At 45.0% G+C, this 23,804-nt stretch overlaps 1 protein-coding gene across 1 annotated transcript in view; it reads right to left on the reverse strand.

Annotated features, from left to right (window-relative positions):
- The window catches only part of AKNAD1 (AKNA domain containing 1), a 425,253-nt gene that overhangs the window by 112,121 nt on the left and 289,328 nt on the right, over window positions 1-23,804 (reverse strand). The window contains exon 16 of the mRNA XM_086936316.1: window positions 19,923-20,043. Coding sequence (XP_086792442.1) covers window positions 19,923-20,043 — 121 coding nt within the window. The remainder of the gene's footprint in view (window positions 1-19,922; window positions 20,044-23,804) is intronic.

Raw genomic sequence — 23,804 nt, forward strand, 5'->3', positions numbered from 1 at the left:
CCAGAGCAGTTCCCCGCCTATCCCTACCCTCTTCAGACGACTAATAAGAATGTCATGTGACACCGTGTCGAAGGCAGCGGACAAATCCAACAGCACCAGAATCATGGAGCCTCCTCTATCCTGTGCCATCCGGATGGTATCGGTGACGGAGAGGAGAGCTGATTCGGTGCTGTGATTAGGTCTGAACCCAGATTGGGAAGGGTCCAGACCATCCGTTGCCTCGATGTATTTGGACACATGTGTATTGACATGTTTCTCAGTCATCTTACTCAGATGGGGCAAGAGGGAGATCGGCCGGAGGTTGTTCAAGTCTGACCATGGCAACGCCGCGTTTTTACGAATAGGGTTCACAATCGCCTTTTTCCAGACACGGGCCACTTGCCCTTCCTTAAGAGAGAGATTAATTAGTGTTCGGAAACCTGGGGAGAGCAGGCTTCCAAGAGGGGTTATCATTTTAGAGGGCAAGAGGTCGGTTGGGATCCTGATTTAATTTGACTATACAAAGTCGTAACCTCGGACAAACTAACCTCCGGGATTGTAGTGAATCGTCTGCTTTCATTCATTAGTTTCCGGGAGGAAGAATAGTCAGCATTGCTCTTAGAGTTGGAGGGTTGTGTTATTTTCTCATATATAGACTCTATTTTAATATGAAAAAATGCAAAGATATCATCGCATAAGGTTTGAGTGAAATCATCAGGGCTTTCACAGGCCACAGGTTTTACAAATGATTGGAGAATTTTATAGAGTTCTCTGGAGGAGTTCCCTGCATCTGCTAGTTGTAGGGCAAGACTGTTTTTCCTAGCCAATTTTATATTTTTATGATAGTTGGCTATGGCCTCCAAGTACAACTTTCTACTACTGGGTGTGTGCGTCTTTCTCCAGGCTTTCTCCAACTTTCTACACCCTTGTTTCTCTACCCTCAATTCTTCTGAGTACCATACTTCCTGCTTACCTTTGGGATACTGTTTATGCAGTTTCAGAGGTGCAAGCGAATCCACTGCTTCTAAAAGGGCTTTGTTAAACTTAAAAAGAGCTGTTTCAACATTGTCATTCTCAAAGATAGAGGGTTCCAAACTTTCTGAAGTCCTTCAAAGGTTATTTTATGCCATTGTCTACGCCATATTGCAGGGAGTGCCTTTTGATGTGGCAAATGAAGCCCTAGTAGGGTAAATCCTACCATATAGTGGTCAGACCAGCTAACAGGGGTTGACGGACAGCATTTTATTTTAGTGCAGTTGGTTAAAATAAGATCCAGGGTATGTTCACCCAGATGCGTTGGGCCACTGTTCTGGATTTTCAGTCCTAATATAAGAAGATCAGAGAGCAGGGAAATTGTGTCTGGATGATTAGGTAGGTCAGTACGAATATTAAAATCTCCAAGGAGAATGAAATCTTCCTTGGCTTCAAAATAAGGGGCTAAAAGCTCCATAAGAGTGAGCGAAAAGCCTGTACATGGTCCAGGGGGTCTATAGACCAATGCTCCCTTCCAGGGAGTCTTCAAGGAGGAGCAGATCCTAAAAATCATGACCTCCATTTGAGCGCAACATCTTTGGTCGAGCAAGGAGACTTTCAGACCTTCTTTGTATACTACTGCAATACCCCCACCGGTTTTGGTAGGGCGGTCTAAGTTGAGAATCTTGTATCCAGCCGGAATCCCCAACATAATGGCAGGCACTGTGTGGGGTTTTAACCAGGTCTCCGTGAGGAAACATATATCTGGCAAATCTGTGTTAATAAGATCCCATAATTCCTGGGAATGTTTGGGCAAGGAGCGGATGTTTATCAAGAAACTTCTTAGCCCAGTTAACCCCGTTAGAGTGGAGTTTTCTTCAGTATTTCTGCAAATGGGACGGTTTGTGGGGGGTCTCGGACAGTGTAGCTCTACAGGAGCTGAGGTAGGGGCTGTAGTATAGTTGCCGATGACAAGGTGAGTAAGGGATGCCTGGAAGCGACAAACAATACAGGGAAATGGGCCTTCAAGGCATGGCCAGTTGTCGTGATTACAGGCTATTGAGAAAACTGGTTTTAATATTCACAATACTTGTGCTGAATAAGAGATAATATTGCTACCTGCAAATCCTGGGGTCCTAGATGTAGAGCCCATGGCCCCTGGTCCCGTGCGGACGGGCGCAGACGGGCTTCTCTTTGGCTTGTCTTAGGCGCGTTCTTAGGCGCACCCCTGCGCGCAACCGCTGTGCGCTTTGAGCGATGCCGTGGCTAAATAGCCCTATGAGATTCACCGCTAGAGCGCTAACCTCTGCTCTTAGCGGAAGTGCCTGGCTCTTACCTGTCCGCCCTCCGCTCTACTGTGCTGTCTGTGTCAGGTTGTTGCCAGCAGGCTGGTTGTTGGGGTGCAGTTAGGATGTGTTTTATTTCTGACATTCTGTGAGTCTAGACTGTTGAAGAAAACAATGTTTCCGTCTGCGGGAGGGAAACAGATTGACAACACTACCCAGCACCTCGGCATTCAACGTTACAAGGGAACGGATGAGCTCATCGCGATATGCTCAAAATATTCTGGACACCATCCACTGCTCAGAGAGAGGTGACGGTCACATGAACTCCATGATGTCAGACTGTGTAATGTTGAATCTGAACTCTAACCCAAGTAATAACAAATGGTTGCCAATGTGGGAAGTCAGCCGCTGTTTATTCTTGCATCACGCTTTCACTTTAAGTGAAAGCGCGATGCAAAAATAAACACGCGGCGGCCTGTCTCCTTTTGGGACAGCCCATCTGGACTGGATCTCATGGCTTGTTTATATAGCATGCCTCTTTGAGATAAGAAATTGCTTCACGACAGCCGTGAAGCAGGCGATCCAGTCCCTATGGGCCGGACCAAAAGGCGAAAGGTCAGTGGCTAAAAGCCCTAATTTCCAATGGCAGCCCACCGTTTAGCATAAACGGTGATGCCAGCCAATGGAAATGAGGGGCGGGGCTTCAAGCCCCCTTCTGAAAGTCCTCATTTACAATATCTCTTGCCAGCAAGCAGCGCATGCGCTGCAACGCTAGGCGAGGCCTAAAAAGTAATGCAGAGTAGGAGACAAAGTTTGAAACACCACAGAGCAGTCTGGCTGCACAGTGTTGAATTATCTAGATGACTTTAACCAATATTTGTTTGAAATGGGAATATGGATTAAATCTATATAGAGGGAATTCCGATAACGGAGACTGGCACCTAATAATGCTAAAATTGTCAAGAATATAGTGTTGTGAATGTAGACAGGACAGAGCTGTTCTCAACACTTCAAGTTGGAAGAAGGTGGAAGAAGCATGAATAGCTGAAAGATATAGTCCTGAAATTCCTATATGAAGTTTTAGATCAAACACTGTTGATTGTCAAAAAGAAAAATACTGTAAACTGATACAGTCGTTCTAATTGAAAAACTAATCTTTCATTTGATGTGGACTACAAACAACTTTATCAGGATCTTATTCAAGCATTTGAGGGAGAAGTCCACAAGTAGCTACATCCATTTAAGGGGCGTCTATCAAGCCCTAAAATCATTAAACAAAAAAAATGTCCTTGCAAATTGGGCCACACTTGATACAATGATAAAAGTCTATTATGTCTCCAGAATTTGGGAAAGGAGAGTGCTGCTGGTGTGGAGAGGAGAGGGCCAAAAACCACATAACCCAGGCCCCTTTGTGTCAGGAAGGCTGCCAACGGCATTTACGCACCCCAGAGGTAAGACTTTAAAAGCTGCTTTGGGCACCTGCAGCGCGGGATGCGTCCGGCCGAGAGCCAGGCCAAGACGGGTCCATCTTAACCTGTCCTAGCCCGAATGAGGCCGGGCCTATTCTCTTGGCCTTTGGATTTTAGCTCCTCTGTCGTCTGATAGAGGTTTTGCCTCCCAATTCTGAAAGTACTTGTGTCTACAATTTCTCCTCTGTTTTGCTCATCCACTGCTGTCATTTATGGTAATATTGGGAAAAGAAAGGCACCCCAAGCGAGCAGAATATAATCGCAACAACGTCCATGCACAACTATTGATAGTTTTTTGGTGAGGTCTGTTCAACTTGTGGCAAATGAGATAAAGTTCACACAGTGGCATCTCCCACGTACGGCAAAGGACCTCCTCATATCACAATTGTCAGCAACTGCCCTGTCTGCGCCTTCTGTGGCTACAAACGTTAAAACTATTGATGCCACAATCTCTCTCATTGACTAGCCCAACACATCTATTGGGGGTACTTTGGGGTTCTGGCCCTGATTGGCAGAGGGCCGCAAATTTGTTAATGATCCAGTTATTACTGTATGTTCACCAAATCCGGGACCCTTGGTCCAGCGCAGGAGAAGAGTGTGAAAATAAGTGCCTAAACAAAAAACGTAAATCCCTAAACAGGTGCCAGAAACCTACGGACAACTCCATACAAATCCCGGTTGTCAATTCTTGGGAGTCCTTAAGTAAACATATCAGTAACCTATTTGATGCCAAACTATGCCATGTTTATGATCGCCTCACTGCTATTGAGGCCGGTTTAAGCCAGCTTATAAAATCTACAGAGGGTTGGCCTACAAATCCAGGGATGAACCAACCACATACATCTATTGACCAGCCCCTTTTGCAAATCCCCGTAAATCTGGATTTACATTATGCCCTGCTGCCTTTAACTGGTAACATGGCATTAGACAAAAATGGCAGGGTGGATATTCAAAACTTGACTACTGCTGCAGGAGCAGCCCCCCCGCACTCTACACTCCATGATGATGGGTCACCTACTGCTGGAACTGCTGTATCACACCCAGGGAGACATGTTGAAAGCAACATTTCAAACTTGGTTCCCTTGCTTGAGATTGATCTTCCCACTGTTTCCGGCCCCTATGGTATTATATTGGCAAATGTGCCTAAACGACCAGCAGGATCCTTGTAATCAACAGGCGCCATCAGGAACAAAGTTCTTTTCAGGTTAAATCGTACGGTAAATGTCACTTGGACCTCAACCAGAGATACTGTCTTTGCATCGAGTGGGGGTATTGGACCCCTAGAAAGGAACTATCCTGGTGACACAGTAATTATTATAGTTCGCAAGCCCAAGGTTGCTGGGGACATCTTGGCTCAAGCAGGGTATGGCATGGTAAAATCAAGCCCCATAAGGATACTGGTTTTTACCACGTTGTACATTTACCACACATGTTTTGCCACACTGTTTTTAGAACGCATATGCTTTTACAACCTATGCCTTTATTACGCATTTAAGGAAAGTTTGGGGTGTGAGAGGTCTCGATCCACAAATACATTGTTTATCTATATAAATATATCACTACAGGCAACAAAGTACAATGCTGCACTCCCAGGGGGCTTCAAAATCATTGATTCTATTTTGCATTTCACCTACGCTTTTCAACCCTTGCGGTCTTGTTCATGGTGGCTGAACCTGACGTATAATTACATCCTGTGCTCATGTGCCTTATATTTTTCCCAGGCATTATTGTACTTGAGGTCTGGTGATTATTCACCTTTGATATGTTGCTGGATTCGCACAGTCAATTGGTAAATGCAGTCAGCGCTGAGAAATATCATTCACTTTGCCACTGGATTCAAGCTAGCCTGGCTGATATGGGGTGTTACCCCGAAACTGGTCTCAGGATGCTTGTTTCCGGTACATGAAAGGCCTGGCTTGGCAGTTCCGGGCTGGACTGTTCCCATAAGGAACAGGGTCAAGACTGATTTGCACATGGCTGGGTCTGAACTGGGGTGGCGAACTAAGGTAAAGAACGATGATGGATTCAACCCAGATCTGTGACTGGTGGTGAGCGTCTGAAAAGTTTCAGTGCTCCGTCCATCATCTTATTGTGTGTGTTTTGTTTGTCCTAAGTTAGCAGGGCATGCCCAGACGTGTGTCCCTTGCTCACTTTGCCCCTGGATTCAATCTAGCCTGGCTGATGAGGGGTGTTACCCCGAAAATGGTCCCAGGATGCTTGTTTCCAGTCCAGGGAAGACATGGCTTGGCAGTTCGGGCTGGACTGTTCCCATAAGGATCAGGGTCAAGACTGATTTGCATATGGCTGGGTCTGAACTGGGGCAGCAAAGTGAGCTAAAGAACGATGATGGATTCAACCCAGATCTGTGACTGGGGATGAGTGTCTGAAAAGTTTCAGCGCTCCGTCCATCATCTTCTTGTGTGTGCTTTTTTCATCCCAAGTTGGCAATATATGCCCAGACGTGGGTCCATGCTCACTTTGCCACTGGATTCTAGCTAGCCTGGCTGATGAGGGGTGTTACCCCGAAACCGGTCTCAAGATGCTTGTTTCTGGTCCAGGGAAGATCTGGCTTGGCAGTTCTGGCTGGACTCTTCCCATAAGGAACAGGGTCAAGACTGACTTTCATATGGCTGGGTCTGAACTGGGGTGGCGAAGTGCGCTAAAGATCAATGGTGGATTCAACCCAGATCTGTGACTGAGGGTGAGTGTCTGAAAAGGTTCGGCGCTCCGTCCATCATTTTCTAGTATTTGCTTTGTTTGCTCTAAGTTGGCAGGGCATGCCGAGACGTGTGTCCTTGATCACTTTGCCACTGGATTCAAGCTAGCCTGGCTGATGAGGTGTGTTACCCTGAAACAGATCCCAGGATGCTTGTTTCCAGTCTAGGGAAGACATGGCTTGGCAGTTCAGGATGGACTGTTCCCATATGGATGAGGGTTAAGACTGATTTGCATATGGCTGGGTCTGAACTGGAGTGGCAAAGTGAGCTAAAGAACGATGATGAATTCAATCCAGATCTGTGACTGGGGGTGAGTGTCTGAAAAGTTTCAGTGCTTCGTCCATCATCTTCTTGTGCTTGCTTTGTTTGCACTAAGTCGGCAGGGCATGCCCAGACGTGGTTCCCTTTCTCGCTTTGCCACTGGGTTAAAACTAGCAAACTAGCTTGGCTGAAGAGGGTTGTTACCCCGAAAATGGTCCCAGGATGCTTGTTTCGTGGTCCAGAGAAGACCTGGCTTGGCAGTTCGGCCTGGACTGTTCCCATAAGGAACAGGGTCAAGACTGATTTGCATATGGCTAGGTCTGAACTGAGGTGGGGAAGTCAGCTATAGGACGATGATGGATTCAACCCAGATCTGTGACTGGGGGTAAGTGTCTGAAAAGTTTCAGAGCTTCGTCCATCATCTTCTTGTGTTTGTTTTTGTACAAAATACCTGCAGGCAGGCCGGGACTGGCCGTTGGGGGCACCGGGCAATCCCCCGAAGCTCCGCATGGGTGGGGGCCGGTTTGGGGCCCCTGGGGGCCGTTTTTGTTACACAGCCATAATTGCAGAATAGCTGCAAAATCGGCCCTGTAACAAAATCGGCCGAAAACCGGCCCAGGCAACAAGCTCAGCTGCACCCCCGGACCCCCCCCCCCCTCCCCCACCCCCTTCAGGAGGGGGGAGGGGGGCCGGGCGAGCACTTTGCCTGGGCCGGTTTTGGTTCCCAGTCCGACCCTGCCTGCAGGTCGGACAGCTTGAATAAGGAGATGACTGAAAGGCTGTTTCATGTATGAGATGACAGATTCTAATATTCCAGTTTGCTTCCATGCATTCAGGAGGAAAGGGAAGGAAGAGGTGCCCTAGAAACAATGAAAAGCTGAATGAAAGAATCTCATGTTTCCTCAGATGTTTTAGATAGATACCAGAATGGACGTCATCCAAAGCTCCATATTATTTGGTAAAGATTACTCAGTATCCCATCTGTGTTCTGTCTAGTAGTTTTGACCACTTTGGTGATATTTCTATTAATACCCAGATTGGGTTTATTCTTGGCCCAAGCTGAACCTGATCAAGGGTGTTTGTTTGAAAACTATGACTATCACAGAATGCACTGAAGAAGAAAAGTAAAATGTTGTTAAAAGTAATAATCATTGATGAAAAAGTGAAATGACTCCTAAGAAGTCCAAAGGCTGCCTACGTTATAATCTGTCAGTAAGGACCTGTTAAGTGGTCGGGAATGTATGGTTGTATATATGTGATCAATTAAAGGTGCACTCCAGACCTAAAATATCTTACATTCAGATACAGCAGAGGCATTACAGTTATGTTTAAAGTAGCCGTTCATGATATCCGGGTATGATAGTGGAGTGATAGGAAGAGCCCTTCCCCACAGTCTTACAGAGCTGCAGAGTTTGATTTTCCTTTGAGGCCACAATATAATAAAAGGGAAAAAATCATCCTGATGTTGGTGGGAAGATGACAGCACTGCTTCCAGTCTTCCAGGAAATCGGATTGCTGCTGAAGCTGAATGAAAGCAAGCAGACAGTGAGGGGTCAGCACAAAATGATGGCAAAGGCCTAAAAAGATGCAGGTTGAGAAGAGCACGGCGGAGACAGAAAAAACTAAAGAATTTGGCAGTGGCATTGAGGAGGAAAATCATGGGAGCAGTTCCCTTTTTCACTTGCCTAAACAGGCCTGTACTGCATGCCTTGAGACAGGTGCAGAAGCGGACAATTCACTATTGCCCTCCAAAGGGTGTTGCAGGTACGAGGGAAACAGTGGGTTTGAGAAGCTCTGTGGAGGTAAGGAACCCTGCTGAAGTCAGAAATTATCTGGCGGAGTGCACACAGCCAAAACCCAAGAGATTCCTTGGGGTGAGTAACAGCTGAGGTGATAAGGATGCATGGTGGGCAAATATAAACTGTCAGTGCAGTGCAAATCCAATGATCTAGCAATACAGACAATCACTCACACAAAGCAACAGTGATGAACAGTAAACAAACACAATTTCCCCTCCTGCCCCCTCTCTAAAAGAAAAATGCTGGAGATCATTGAGGAAAGCTGCTGGGGAGACTAACGGTCATATATAGCTTTCTCCCCTCACCACAGCATTCTTTCATTCCTCAATTCTGGGCCCTGAGACCCCGTCAGAAGCAAACATCCTATTTTGGCTTCTTCGCAAGCCCACAAATACTGCCATGTGAAAGGTTTACACTGAAGCCGTAAAGAATATTCCAATAGACGAGAGGCCACATTTCATCACCATCCAATCCAAAAGGGCAGCACACTGAGATGCACCCCTGAAACAAGGAGATACACCTAGGGCACATCCTGCTGGGGAACTACTGTAACTCCTGCTAAGGGGGAAATAGGAAACAGCAGTAAAGAGTTGTGAGCACGGCCCCACCAGACAAGTCAAGAACTGTTCAAAATGAATGAGGTGATAGGATGTCCAAAACCAAAAGAGACAGGCAGTACAGAAGCCCCAGTAACACACTAATACGTAAAGTCCCTGTTTTCATGACTCCAAGAAGATATAATTCAAAGCATAACAGAACTGACTTTTAACACTGGAAGAGCACAAAGACATTAGTGAAGAGGAACAAGAATACATTAAGCAAGAGCTCCTAACATTCCATAAATAACACATTGCATTCCAAGGAAAACTAGACAACCTGGAAAAGAGAACCAGACATGATAACATTAGCATTGTTGGAATATCTATTTGAATGGAGGGGTTAACATAGAAGAATTTGTCTGTAGTCTCTTCAAGCAACTTCTAGACCCGGATAAAATAGACCACATCAAACTATTACAGCAGTCTTCCTGAAGCAAGAACAAACCATCCCAAGATTATTGCAATAGTCCACAGATTTTAAATAAAAAAACATCATGGAGGCAGCAAAGAAATGGTGACTCTCTAAAATAAAGAGCCCGAAACCTCTAATAAATCACCTCAGAAAGAAGAATATATCTTATCTCTGGGGTCAGCCTTTTCACCTAACCTACCAATGGGAAAGTAAAATTAGATTGGCATACTGCATGACTGAATCAAGGAGCTCTTGCTGCTGGAGACACAAGATGAAGAAATGGACAAACAAAGAAGAGCAAATTGGGTCTCCTTGCCCAGGCCACAACAGAGATCGACGCGAAAAGTCAAAAGATAGACAAAGTGAAACCTCCCTGCTCCAGAAGACATGCCAATGTCAGACCTGGAACCACCAATGAGAAAGAAACCCCTGGAAAGGCAGAACAAATTAAAAACTGACATTAGGCAGACAGGAAAAGGATATCAAACCGTAGCATGAATTGCAGGCCGGGAGATGGGGTACCACCACAATGAAGGCAAATGGAGAAACAGACCAAGTCAAGAAATACTAGAGAGCCATATAAAACCTTTACCAGATTTGTCATTCGTGCCCTCAAAGATTAAACTGAAGGGAAAGAAGAGGAAATTCCATGGATGAGCTACCAAACTATTAGGTTGACTGGAAACTGATCACCTTTCCGACAAGCGGGGAGTTTGGGCCATGTTTGCTTATTGTTCAAGGTGAAGTTGAGCCTCAAATATAGGGAAATACATCATTAGTAACAGCCATGACCAAAGCAAAACAACAAGCTACAACAGTCATCCTCATACAGAACAGTAAAGGTCTGTTCAGTTTTTAGGCGCTCTATTAAGAAATTAAGAAAAGTATATTATTAAAATATTTATTGTTTATTACATTATTTTGTTTATGGAATTATTACAAATTATTACAATTATTGAAATAGTAACCTTAATTATAGAGGTCTTAATGGATTGTCCAAGAAACTAGCAATCCTTAACATGTTGAATGTTTTAATTTGTGATATTTGCCTACTTCAGGAAACCCACCTGATTATGAAATACTGGGATCACTTTAAATCCAAATGGTTCCCCAGAAAATACATGTCTCATAAAATAGTTAGAGTAGCAATCTTGGCCAATAGATTTACATTCATTAATTACACCGATCTTGTGGACACATTGCACAGGGCCATTCAGTCCTGGCATATGGGAGGCCTTTTATGGCTAAGACGGCAGTACTGATGACTGTTCTCCTGAGATTATTGTATGTAATGCAAACACTTCTGTTACAACCCCTACTGTATATGCTCCCTAAGTTGCAAAAATTGATTGGGGATTTCATATGGGCTGAGAATAAAGCTAGGTTGACCAAAAGACTAGTCTGCTGCTTGCCCAACTTGACTAATTATTACTTAGCTGCCAAGATCTGATATATTATTCTGGAATGAAATAGGAGTCACAAAAGCAATGGTGGTTCACAGATCAAGTGGTAGAAGGCATACAAATATGGGAAGTGGCATGGGGGGGCTGCCTAAAAAACACACACCTCTATAGCTGCCATTAAAAAAAAAGATTCCGTTTGCAGTCACTACAGTATTCCATAAAAGAGAAAAACCTACCTATCGTAAGTAGCCACAATTGAAGGTGGTTATTGATGATCAGGAGGGATAGGAGGAAGGCCCAGAGCTGAAAGCGGTCATACAACATACATAACTTATAAAACATTTCCAGAGTCATCACAACCAGATGAGACGGAGGGCGTCATTCAGTGCCAGGAGAAGGGAGTAGATAATTAGCCCCTTCATGCGGCTGTACTGGTTTAACATAAATACACCCTTCTAGTGCACTCGCGCTGTGGAGCTGAGGTCAGCCGGTGGCAGTGGCTGTCCTCATTCCGCTGACGCCGTGTGTAAATAGCTTTGCACTGCAGCGCTGAAGTAATAGCGTTTTTTAATGTTGGCAATTGATGCTAATTTTAAAATTTGAGTGTATTGCTGTGTAACGTTTTATATACTGTGCCTCACCTGGTGGCTGCTCTAGGGGTACTGTGATCGACGAAACTCCCGCCCCGGTCCGCCGCGTCCATCTTGGGCGTTTGTTGCGGAGGGTGGAGGAGGAGCCCATTACTTCCGGGCTCAGGGCTCTAAGATCGGCGCTCTAGTCGCCCCTACCCCTCCCTTAAATGTGTAGAGGACCGCGTCCGCGCAGCGGACGCGTGCAGCGGGCGCGCCGGAAGCGCGCCGAAGTCGAGCCAAAGTCCAGCCCGTCTGCGCCCGTCCGCGACAGGACGGGGCGCGGGGCTAAGGACTCTGGCCGCTTATTACCCCCTAGGATACGATATGAGAGCTGGGAACTGTTAGCGCTCTGTCCCGAGGTTGCCCCCAATTGCTTACACGCCTCGGAAGCGCTATCTCTACGGGACTGCCCCTGGTGCCCTTTCAAACCCTCCACCACTGCTAGGAAGGTGCCGGGTAACAGGCAGGCTAAGGCGGGATTGGTCAACTGTCGCTCGCTCAGTAAGCATAGCACTCAAATATACCATCTACTTGAGGATGAGGACTATGATATTATGTTCTTTACTGAGACGTGGCTAGGGGGCTTTTCTGACCCTGCTATTATAGAGTCCATGCCTCCCGGATTTTCCTTGGCCAGAGTGGATAGACAGGAAGGCAGGGGGGGGGGGGGATTGCTATCGCCTCCAGACTGCCTTTCCAATGCTCTTTAACACCACTTACCATCGACCATGCTGAAGCGGGGGCTTTTACCATTAACTTTGGACCTCAAACCTCTCTCTCAGGTATTCTTGTATATAGACCACCTGGTAGGATGTATGATTTTAGCTCCAGCCTCATGGAGGCGACTGCTCACCAAGCTATTAGGAAAAGGAGTTTCTTTGTGCTCGGTGACATGAATGCTCATTTCAACGATCCATTGGATATGGAAGCAAAGGATATTTGCTCCAATCTCCACTCCCTACAGCTTGAGCTTATTAATCAGGACCCTACGCATAGATTAGGGAACCTTTTAGACCCCATTTTTGGATATCGCTCTGGGGTACAACCTCTCACTCCGATCCCGGTCCCCTGGTCTGATCACTTTGTGATCCCGTTCCTGATTCAGTTTGCTGAGGCGGAGTCTGGGAAAGATTCTGAGCAGAGGTATCAGCGACGGAAATGGAAAAGTTTTTCGCAGTCCACCTTCAATGAACTAATCACAGTAGGCGGTCCATTAGGAGGGGCGGACTGTGAAATGGCCCATCATGAGCTACATAATCGCATTTTAGGTGCACTTGATAAAACGGCCCCCATGCGTAATGAGAGAAACACGAAGAATGTGACGAAAACCTCCCCCTGGTTTACTCCGGAACTTCAACTGGCGAAATCTGCTTGCAAGCAGCTGGAACGTGAGTGGCGAGTTAGCTTCTGCCCGGAGATTAAAACAGACTATAAGAAAAAACAAAAAGAGTACTATAAGGCTATTAGGGTCTCTAAAGCCATACATTATAAAAATCGCATTGTGGAGGCTGAAAACTCTTCGAAGGAACTTTTTAAAATTTTTAAAGAAATATCTGTAATCTCTAACAATAGCTGTCCTTCCGCTGATTCAGTGGAAATCTGCAACAACATTGCTCACTACTTTGCAGGTAAAATCTCGGACATCTATGCCAATTTTACGGGTAATTTGACCAATGGCCCTCTTTTCGACAGTAGTAGGGAGTTGGGGTTATTGGATTCTGAATTACCCAGCTTTAATGTCCCTGCTGCGGAAACACTTGTCGCTGTATGCAAGAAGGTTAAATCGGGTTCCCCTCGTGATCCGGCCCCGCCCAAAATACTCAATGCCAGTCTGGATGTGCTAGAGCCTCTGTTCAGACATGTCATCCAGCTGTCTTTCTCTTCGGCCACCCTTCCAGGAGACTGGAAGAAAGCCATAGTTTTACCGATAAAAAAGAAACCTAATGTAAGCCAGGATATAATGGAAAATCTCCGCCCAATCTCCCTTTTACCATACTTAGCGAAAGTGACGGAAAAACTGGTTAATACTCAGCTTATGGAGTACTTAGAATCAAATAATATGTTTCATAGCTCTCAGTCCGGCTTTCGAAAGAACTACTCCACTGAGACTGCCCTGCTGAGAGCAACTGAAACTTTACGGATTGGTGCTGATGAGGGTAACACTATGGCACTTATCATGCTAGACCTCAGCGCCGCATTTGACACCGTGGCACATTCCACCTTGCTACGGTGTCTGAGCAGCGCTGGGGTTACCAAGGCAGCCTGGGGATGGCTCAAGGACTTTCTCTCTGACCGTAGTTTCCAGGTTCAGAGAGGGATGTTCCTCTCCAACAGCGTGGCCTTAGAACAGGGGGTGCCTCAGGGCTCTGCCCTGAGTCCCACCCTGTTCAACCTGTATATGGCTCCTTTGGCTGCTATTGTTCATTCATACGGCATAGATCTAGTATCTTATGCCGATGACACGCAGCTGCTCATCTCCCTATCACAGTCACCTAAGTTAGCAGCTGCCAATTTTAAAACCTGCATGCAAGAGCTTGCTGGCTGGATGAATCAACACTGCCTGAAGCTCAATGGGGCTAAAACGGAGGTGCTAGTGATAGGGGGAGATGGGGCGAGCTGGACTCAGGAATGGTGGCCGCCCTGCCTTGGCTCTCTGCCCATCCCATGCAGTGAGGCCAAGAATCTGGGGGTCTGGGTTGATCCTAAACTCTCTTTTGAGAGTCATGTTGACAAATTGGTGGGGAAATGCTTTGGGGTTATGAAGACCCTAAATCGCACTCTGGACCTACTGCCACTCGAGGCCAGACGCATTATGATCCAAGCTCTGGTCACTTCTCGCATGGACTATGCGAATGTGCTGCTATTAGGGACTACAGAGAAGAACTTGAGAAGATTGCAAGTGCTGCAAAATACGGCGGCCCGTTTAGTCCTCAGACTCCCCAAAAGAACAGCATCCAAGCCCACTCTGGCTGCCCTGCATTGGCTTCCTGTGAGGAAAAGAATCCTCTTTAAAGCCCTCCTTTTCTGTTACAGGATAACCTCTGCAGAAGCGCCAGGGTATTTGAAGGATTTAGCTATCCCCTATCTACCCCAAAGAGCACTTCGCTCGGCGGGTTTGGGTCTGCTTACAGTTCCTCGTGTAAGAAGAGCCAGGATGGGAGGCCGCTCCTTTCGGGTGCTGGCAGCCACCCAATGGAACAACCTTCCACCGGTGATCAGACTAGCCTACACTGAAACTATGTTCCGGAAACTTTTAAAAACTCATCTGTTTACCCTGTAGGGATAGATCCCCCTCCCCTGTTGACTCTCGCTCCACAGCGCGGGGACACGCCGTGAGGGCGTAACCAGGCGCTTTAGAAACTCCTTTATTATTATTATTATTATCAGAAGAGTGAAGAGTAGAAGCAGATTGACTAGAATTCTTTTCCAAGGTACTTCTACTACAGATATCCTACACAGAATTTTGGAGAGGAGTTTCCGCCAATGGTGAAGGGGGATTCACTGGTGGCAGGTCTTGTTTTTCAGGATACCAAATTCTCTGAAGAGGCCACTCTGTTGGACCCAGTAGATAAGAGGGTTGAGACGGCAGTGAACAGCATTTATGCCGCAGCCAAAAGTTCTATCAGGGCAGCAGAATACTCCTCCTATACTATACAATCCAGTCGTTCATGAAGGATTTCAAATCATTGACTGACTTCATGGAACATGGTACTGATTTGACACCAATGCTGGCACTAATGGAGCAGCAGGTTTGATTTTTATTCAACATTTCATATGCCTCGTCTTTAGCTGGTTCATCTATAGCAGCAAGAGGACAAATGCGGCTCAGTTCCTGGAAGGTGGAGACATTACAGAAGGCACTAAGAATGAAAATTCTCTTCTCAGGATCTAAATTGTTTGGATCTCACCTTGAGGAGATGATCAAGAAATATGCTAAGGACCGAAAGCTGTTGGTCCCCGCCAAGCTATTTAGAGGAATAATTTTGGGTGCAAGAAGAGCATTTGCTCTATCCTTTTATAGAAGAGCAAGTCAGCCCTTTCGGGGAGGCGATGCAGCCAAGTAGTTCCTCCTCCAGAAAATTCCCCAATCTCTACAACCAGGCTCCTCAACATAACCCCTGGCCAAATTCTGACAATCTAGACAAAAGTGAATTACAAGTAGGTAGTTGAATCTCTTATTTTCTGGAAGTCTAGAGGAACTCTATCTTGGACCAATGGGTACTAGAGATAGTGGATACGCGGTTTCAGATTGATTTCTCTTCCCAGCCCCCAGAATATTTTTTGTCTGACCCCACTGCCATCAACTACGGATAAACAACAGTCCTCAAAAGAAAGAATCCCAACACTGTTACTGAAAGAAGTGATTGTAGTGGTTCTGAGATTCCAAAGAGGAAAGAGAACTTATTCGATTGTGTTCTTAGAAAGGCATTGGGGGAATTCAGGCCAGTCCTGGACCTCAAGCATGTTAACTGGTACATACCTCACGCAAAGTTCAAAATACCAACCCTGCATGAGCTTCTTAGACCTCAGGTCCTTTTAGATGAATCTCTCCATGTGCCAATCCATACCAGTTGACAAAAATGCTGTCGCTTTCTGTGTTCCAGATCAGCATTCCAATTCCAGGTATTCTCTTTTTGCCTCACTTCCTCTCCAATGTTATTTACTGAAGTATTTGCCCCTTTAGTAGGTGTTCTGCATGGTGAAAGAAATCAACTATTTCAATATCTGGATGACTGACTGATCTCTTGTTCTGAATTTTTCAAGCCTGGTCTCAGGTTTAGCAGTTGTGCAGAATCGTCCAAGAGCACAGATTTTTGCTAAACCTAAATAAATCGTTCCTTGTTCCAACCCAGGATGGCTTGTATTATTTACATGCCCATTCATGACCAGGGTTCAGCCTTTGTAGTAAGCAGAATTAAGAGATATGTTCCTACTCGAGCTCTCAGATACTCTCTTGTCAACCAGTTGAGGATCCCTCCATTCAAGAGACAAAAGAGCACAGGGCAGAAACGTCTCTGTCCTGGCCTCATCTTATAGAATTCTCTCCCTTCCTTGGTCAGGCTGCAACCCACATTCCTGAGGTTCAGGAAGCTGTTGAAGGCCTGGCTGTTTTTTTGCAAGCTTTTGCCTGAGCTCTCTCTCCCTTCTGGCTATCACAATGCCAAGAAACCCTTGGGTGTTAATATAATGTTTCATAGGGGCACTCTCCAGAACCAGTGTTGGAAAGGTGTTCTTGCCCGAGGACAGAAAAAACAAACTCAAAACAGAGACTGTGACTTTGTTGGGAGGGACATTGCTTCCCGTGAGACAGATGTTAGGACACGAAAAAGTCATGTTGTCTACTTTGACGTTGTTCCCGTGGTCTCATCTGCACCCTTTGATAAACCACTTGTTGGCTCACTGGGTTTCGACTTCACAGAGTTTAGAGATAGGGGTCTCAGTGGATACTCAAGTGAGTCCCTAGGATGGTGGGTGAAGGAGAAGAACTTGAGCAGGGGCTAGCCTCTCTTCACAGTGCCATCAAAAGTAGTCACAAAAGATGCCAGCAAGTATGGTTGGGTGCTACTTTGGAGGGGAAAATAGCTCATGGAAAATGGTCTCCTTCCTCAAATTGGAGAGAACCAAAGACTGTTGTTCTTGCACTGATGACGTTTGCTCCACGGTTGGCAAATCACCATGGTCAGATCAGAACAGACAACATGGAGGCTATGGGCTGTGAACCATCAAGGTGGATGCAGGATTCAGAGTCTCCCCTTCTAGCTCAAGAAATTGCCAACTGGGTGGAGACCAATCTGGAGTCTACTCAGACATCTACCTGCCAAATGAAGAGAACTGGGCAGAGGACAAATAAAGCAGGTTTTTCCCTCCAATGAGCTCCTTGTCTTTGACAAAGGAAGTGTTCCGGCAGTTGCAAAGGAGGTTTGGATATCTGACAGTAGACCTGTTTGCCTCCAGGTAGAATGCTCTCCTGCCCTCCATCTGCACAATTATTCCTTGCCTAGAGGCTTGGAGGATAGACACCAGGGACCTGATTTAGATCTCAGTCGGAAAGCCTCCGACTGACATCTAAGGTTCAAACTCCGACAGTCTCATTACAAAGAAGGCGGTCGGAGTTTAGAAAATCCGGTTAATCCTCAAGGACTCCGTTGGCCAGTTGGAAGCCGCCCATAATCCCTAACAGACAGTGTTTCCACCGCCGGGATTATGATGTCGGTTTCCGACAACCTTTCCATGTCAGGCTTTCCTACGTGAAAAGGATGTCGGAAAGCGGCTTTGGGGGCCCTAGCAGGGCCCCCATCCCCCTGCATCCTACGGTTGTGGGCCTGGTGGCACATATGGTGCCCTTCTGAAAATCCCTGCACCGTGTGGCAGGCACCTCATGGTGCCTGCCACACAGTGCAGGGATTTACACAAACTCCTCTTTACCTATTAGAGCTTGTGCAGTGAGCGGTTTCTGCACGCAGCACAGACTTCCATAGAGAAATGGGAGTTTGCAACCACACCATGTGTGGTCACATCGTAATACGGTGTTTGGAACCACTGACCTACAGTTGGTCGGTTACAACAGTGAGATGGTGTCGGTTGGAGGCAACTCCACCTGACATCGTAATAGGGCATCATGTCTTTAAGATGGTCAACATGACTTCTGTTTGCCTTCCCTGCAAACCCTATAATAACCACATTCCTTCATAAAATCAAGCGGGACAAGTCCTTAGACATACTTGCTGATCCATAGTGTAGAGAAGGTCCTGGTGCCCTCTCTTGTTGCATTTAGCAGCTCAGCCACCGTGGTCAAAAATCCATGGCACCCATATCCCCCAGTGGGTTCTCCCCTTCCGATGGTGGTTCTGAGGCATTTTCATCTGCAGGCTTGGATCTTGACACTGTAAATTTGCTAGAAGTGGCACAGATGATCCAACATTCTAGATACCTATCTACCTTTAGAACATGCTCTCTTCATTGGAAGAATTTTCACAAATGGTGTAAGGAAAGAGAATGTGTTCCTAATTCAATCGATCCCATAAGGAATTTTAATTTCCTTAGAGATGTGTTTTTGTTAGGTCTTTCAACTGCGGTTCTTGGTTCCCAATGGGCAGCTAGAAGGGCACTCAGACATTTTTCTCTCAAAAGGCCAAAAATACATTAACCATCACCCTCTTGAGGTCTGTCTTTGGTGTTTAAGGCTCTCCAGTTCCCTCCAGTTCCCTCCATTGGAGTCCTTGGAAAGTATAGATCTAAAATTTCTCACTCTTTTAAGTTGGTTTTCCTAGTGGCTATTTCATCTGACGGAAGGAGGGGGGGAGAATTAGGTTTGGTACTGCAGATCTGAGCATTTCCTGAAAGAATTTCCAGACAGGGTAGCCCTAAAGCTAGATCCCAAGTTTGTTCCAAAGATCCCTTTTCAGTTCCATACCTCTATAGAGCTAGTGTTACTGGTTTTGGCTTTGAATCCTGTTTCAGAGGAGGAATCTTTGTTACATCTGCTGGACGTTAAGAGTTCAAATCTGATTTATTTAGAAAGGACAGAACAATTCAGGAAGGTGGTCAGCCTATTTGTTAATTTCGGTCCAGCAGGGAATGGTTTAAAACTGTCCAGTTCTACCAAATGTAGATAGATTAAAGAAACCATCTTGTTAGGTTATTAGTCCCAAAGAAGACAATTGATGTCCAAGGTACAAGGGAAGCCGACAAGGGGTGTAAGTCAGGTTCCTGAGCATCAATTAATGGAGCTTTAGTGGAAGATATTTGTAATGCAGCTACATGGGAAATTCCTAGTACTTTTATGAATCATTATCATCACAAAGTGACAGAATCTTCCTCGGCTAATTTTGCTTTGTCAGTTTTGAATATGATTACAGAATCATAATATGTGAAGCAACATATGAAGAATGTAAGAAATTAATCAACTTTATTAAAGCATTTGATTTTTGACAGTTGATGTCTGAGAGACATTTTATGATGTTATTAACGTCATGAAGCCGATATCTGCTTGGGCATCAGCTCATTAGTAAGGACAGTGGCGAGGAAGATGGACAAGGAGATAATGTCCTGGTTGCTTACCAGTAATCTTCATTGCTCCAAATCCAGGGCTTCATCAACACTGACTTCAGGCTATGTGCGATGCTTGGGAAGATAGAAATGTAGGGGGGTCGATAAACGTTTTAAGTCAGAATATAAGTAGAGTAAGTCGACCATCTTGAAGGGATGGGATACTAATTGCAGAGTTTATATGTATTTGTTTTTTTTACTTTGGAGTTTGCTGCCCGAATCTGCGATAGGAAGACCTGGACTCGGAGTAATGAAGATTACTGGTAAGTAACTAGGGTATTAGGTCACACCTTAAAATCAAAGAGGTGGAAAAGAAGACACTTTCTCAATCAAGGATGTCTTACCTTTCTGATAGTCCATACCCAAATCCACTTTTATGTTTATTTGTTTTCACTTCTGGTGAGAAGATCCCTTTTTTCTGTGGATACGATGGGATTCGGGCGATTACACCTGACTTCAGATCATCTAATCAAACACAGCAGAACGTTATTTTCTATCTGCATTTCAAACTATGCATGTCACGTAACACTTCTCAAGAAACAAAGTCAATTCAAAACATCGTAATTGGGGTAAGTAATTTTTTTCCATAGTAGTGCACCAAAAATATACTTTTTTCATACAAAATCCACCATTGCTCTGATTAAAGGTTTCTTAACCTGAAATCAAGGTGTTTACAGAACTCTGAGTAGGCACATACAGTGCATCACCCACTGTGTTTCACTGTTAATTTAAGTTTCTGAGAGGTTTCACATGAGGTAAAGTAAATATATTGGCAAAAATAAACCTATTCTGCAAGTGGGACTTTTGAATAATTTTCCTAACAACGTATCAAAACACATTGACACTGCAACCTGCTTACCGAAGCAAAGCCTAGTTACTTGACCAAATTGTGCCTGTAGAAACGTTGTCAAATGCCACATCAGCAGCAAAAACTAATTTTACTCCACTTTCATTGCCACTATTCTTAAGAAGGGTGTTGGTCTTAAATGATGCATGAAATACAATTCACTATGCAAATTATAAAGCGAAGTAAACTAGTCTTAAGCATCATTCACTACCACCTTTTGTCATCTTCTCCGCCTGTGACGTGGGGTTTCATAGCAATGTCGCGCAAACGTCATACTGCTGACCTCATCAAGCATGTGTCAAAATAGGCCAGCAGTGGCCATTTTAAATTCTGAAGGTGGAAAATGAAGCACAGGAAGAGGACCTAAAACAAACGGTGACATTAAAGGTACACTCAGACAGTAAGTAGTGTAACAAGGATGCCATGAGCTATGATGCAAGCAAGGAAAATGACCCCCTTGACTGCTGTTGGTGCAGTTAATACAGCTCTTGTAAGGGTTCAATAAATGCAGCCCTGAGGGCTCTGTACCCCGGTCGAACTCCACCAGCTGCATCAATAGTAGCTGCGCCCCTGCAGACTATTGTGATTGGTGTTCCTCAACAGGTTATCTCTTCAGCTACATGCTACAAATCGTACCACTACCACTTGCTTAGGACTGCTCTATAGAGCCCCCAGTGCCCTAATTATCGAAATTGACCTCATGAAGTATCAGAGAGGGGTAAAACCATCTCTGCAGGTAAGTGTACAGACACAAGTCCATCTGACTCTCTCAGCCCTCACTGTTGCTAATTGATGTATTCTGTAATAGTGCCTCCTTGATTCTGGCCCTACCCCCCAAACCTGCTCCTCTCCAGTACTCAGTGGTGGGCCTCTGAAGCTCACTGAGTTAGAGTGACTGCTTTATAAAAAATCACAATTGTATAACTATGAAATCCCATATTGTGAATGTAAATTATAAACCTAAGCACATGTGAAATTCAAATGGTAATTTCCAATGTTAGTAGTACATAAAACACAAGAAAATTATTCCATGTGTTCTCCTCTTTTCTTTTTTAAACGTCTTTGTGTTTTCAATAAGTGAACAGTTCCCAAGCAACATGTGTTTTGTCGCCTCAGTATGATTGTACATGCGACTTGTTCACGGCTGAACAAATTCACTTTAACATATTTTATGTGTGGCGATAATTTCAAGCCACACTACTCCTGTGGCGTAAGGGCTCATTCTTGAAAGGACTATTATGCTGCTCTTTGCATCAACTCCTCAAAATATCCGTTTTGTGTGTATCTCAAAATTTCAAAGATGTATGTATCTCAAAATTTCTGAAGATTTCTTCCAAAAGCCGCCGATACGCGACCTCCCCGTGCTCATGCCGGACTCCAAAAGCAATTTCTTCAGCCGCGAACAAGTCGCATGTACAAGCATACTGAGGCGATGAAACACGTGTTGGCTTGGGAACTGTTCACTTATTGAAAACACAGAGACGTATTAAAAAAGAAAAGAGGAGAACATATGGAATAATTTTCTTGTGTTTTATCTACTACTAACATTGGAAATTACCATTTGAATTGTACGTGTGCTTAGGTTTATAATTTATGATGTCTTGTTGCTTATGCCACAGAACCTAGAGAGGCAGGTGATTCTCTCTAACCTTTGAGCAACGTCACTAACAAGGCACGCTTGTAAGAATAATTTATGCAATTACCTTTTGGCGCCTACTACCTATTACCTGTACCACCGAGTTCAACTCAACTACCATATTGTGAATGTGTTGACACTTCAGCAGGGACATTTTGGTGTGGCGACGGATGTGTAAGCTAGCTTGTATCCAACACAATACATGTTCTTCTGCCACTTCTGGACTCAGACCACACTCAATGAGCATTTATGTAATGTGCCCTATTGAGTATGAGCAGGAAGTGCAAACAGACATTTTTGCTTCTCTTGATTTCAGTCAACAATAGGCCACAATGTTTGTTGTGGAAACCAAATACAGATCCGTACATAATTATTCACAGGAGGGAGGGAGCTTTGTCTGCAAAATTATTTTGGTGAGACATGCCGATAGTGGTTACCAAGTTGAACTGATATTGTCAATTTTCACAAAGCAACTTCTTGTCCATTCAAGACATCGGAAAGCATAAAAAATGAACAACGTGTGCTAAAAAAAAGAAATGAAGTATCCCCCGAGTTAGGGCATAGAACATGGCTTAGTGACAGACAATTCGCTCATTTTAAAGACACATTTGCCATATTCCATTTCTGGTAAAAAACAAAATGGCGGCCCGCAGTCAGTACCAGGATCTGTAGAGCTCCTAAGGGATGACCCTTGATTTCGGTCTACTGACACTCCTGGGAAGTGACTGGAGTCTGCTGGAATCGCACTCAGTGCACCTAAAACAGATAGTTTCTGTAGCATATGGATGCTATGCGCTCTAGGACCCCAGCGTTCTAGGTGTACTTTGGAGAGGAAACATATCATATGCAGGGAGGTGTTATGGTGTGGTTAATGTTGGGTATGAGATATTGTGCAGTATGTGAGTGCATGCTGAGGAATAAAGAAGTATTTGACTGCAGCTGCGTATTTCATTTGCATGTCCAGGACTGAGGAAGATGCTACATCTGGCGATGAGTAAGGGATACATTCCCTGAAGAAAACAAGGCTGCTCTCCCTCAGAGTTTGCAACAGTACAGCAAACTGCTCGTGCATGCTACGTGTGCCTCAAATCGATGTAAAGCAGTCATCGACTGGTGCATGGGGTGTCAAAGTCCCGCTCCAGCTCATACACGGCCACAGCTCATACACGCTGGTGAAGCGGTTGACGGAAATGCTGCGCTACACCCCACATGCGGAGCAATTACTCAAGCAAAGAGGAAAGATAACAGCAGTGACAACCAGGTATGAGAAACAGAGAATTTACTCACTGTCAAAGACAAGCGAAGCATTCTACAACCTCAGATAAGGCATGGTGATCCAAAAACATGGGCTGTGCTTGCAGAAGTTACAGAGGTCAGCGGGTACAGCAAAAGCTGTCTGAACAGCACATGCTCTCAATGGCAGAAAAAAAGACAACAAAATACAATGCAGCTGTGTTCCTGAAGCCACCACAACCTTTCAACAATTTTAAGAAGCAGAAAATTAAAGCCAGGTGGGCTGCATGGATCGAAACATTTGATGACTTTATAGATGCACTAGAAATAGAAGATGAAAAGAAGATAACAAATACTTAAAAAGCTTGCAGGCGATGGAGTGAAAGCAGTGCTAAGTAGGTTCCACAGACTGATGCAAAATCATACCAGAAAGTGAAAGAAACGTTGGAGGCCAAGTGTATCCCAATGCTGAATGTCGAGTATGGAAGGTATATCTTCAACCAAGCACGA

This window comes from Lissotriton vulgaris, chromosome 1_1, assembly GCF_964263255.1.
Source record: "Lissotriton vulgaris chromosome 1_1, aLisVul1.2, whole genome shotgun sequence".
In the NCBI taxonomy this organism is placed as follows: Eukaryota; Metazoa; Chordata; class Amphibia; order Caudata; family Salamandridae; genus Lissotriton; species Lissotriton vulgaris.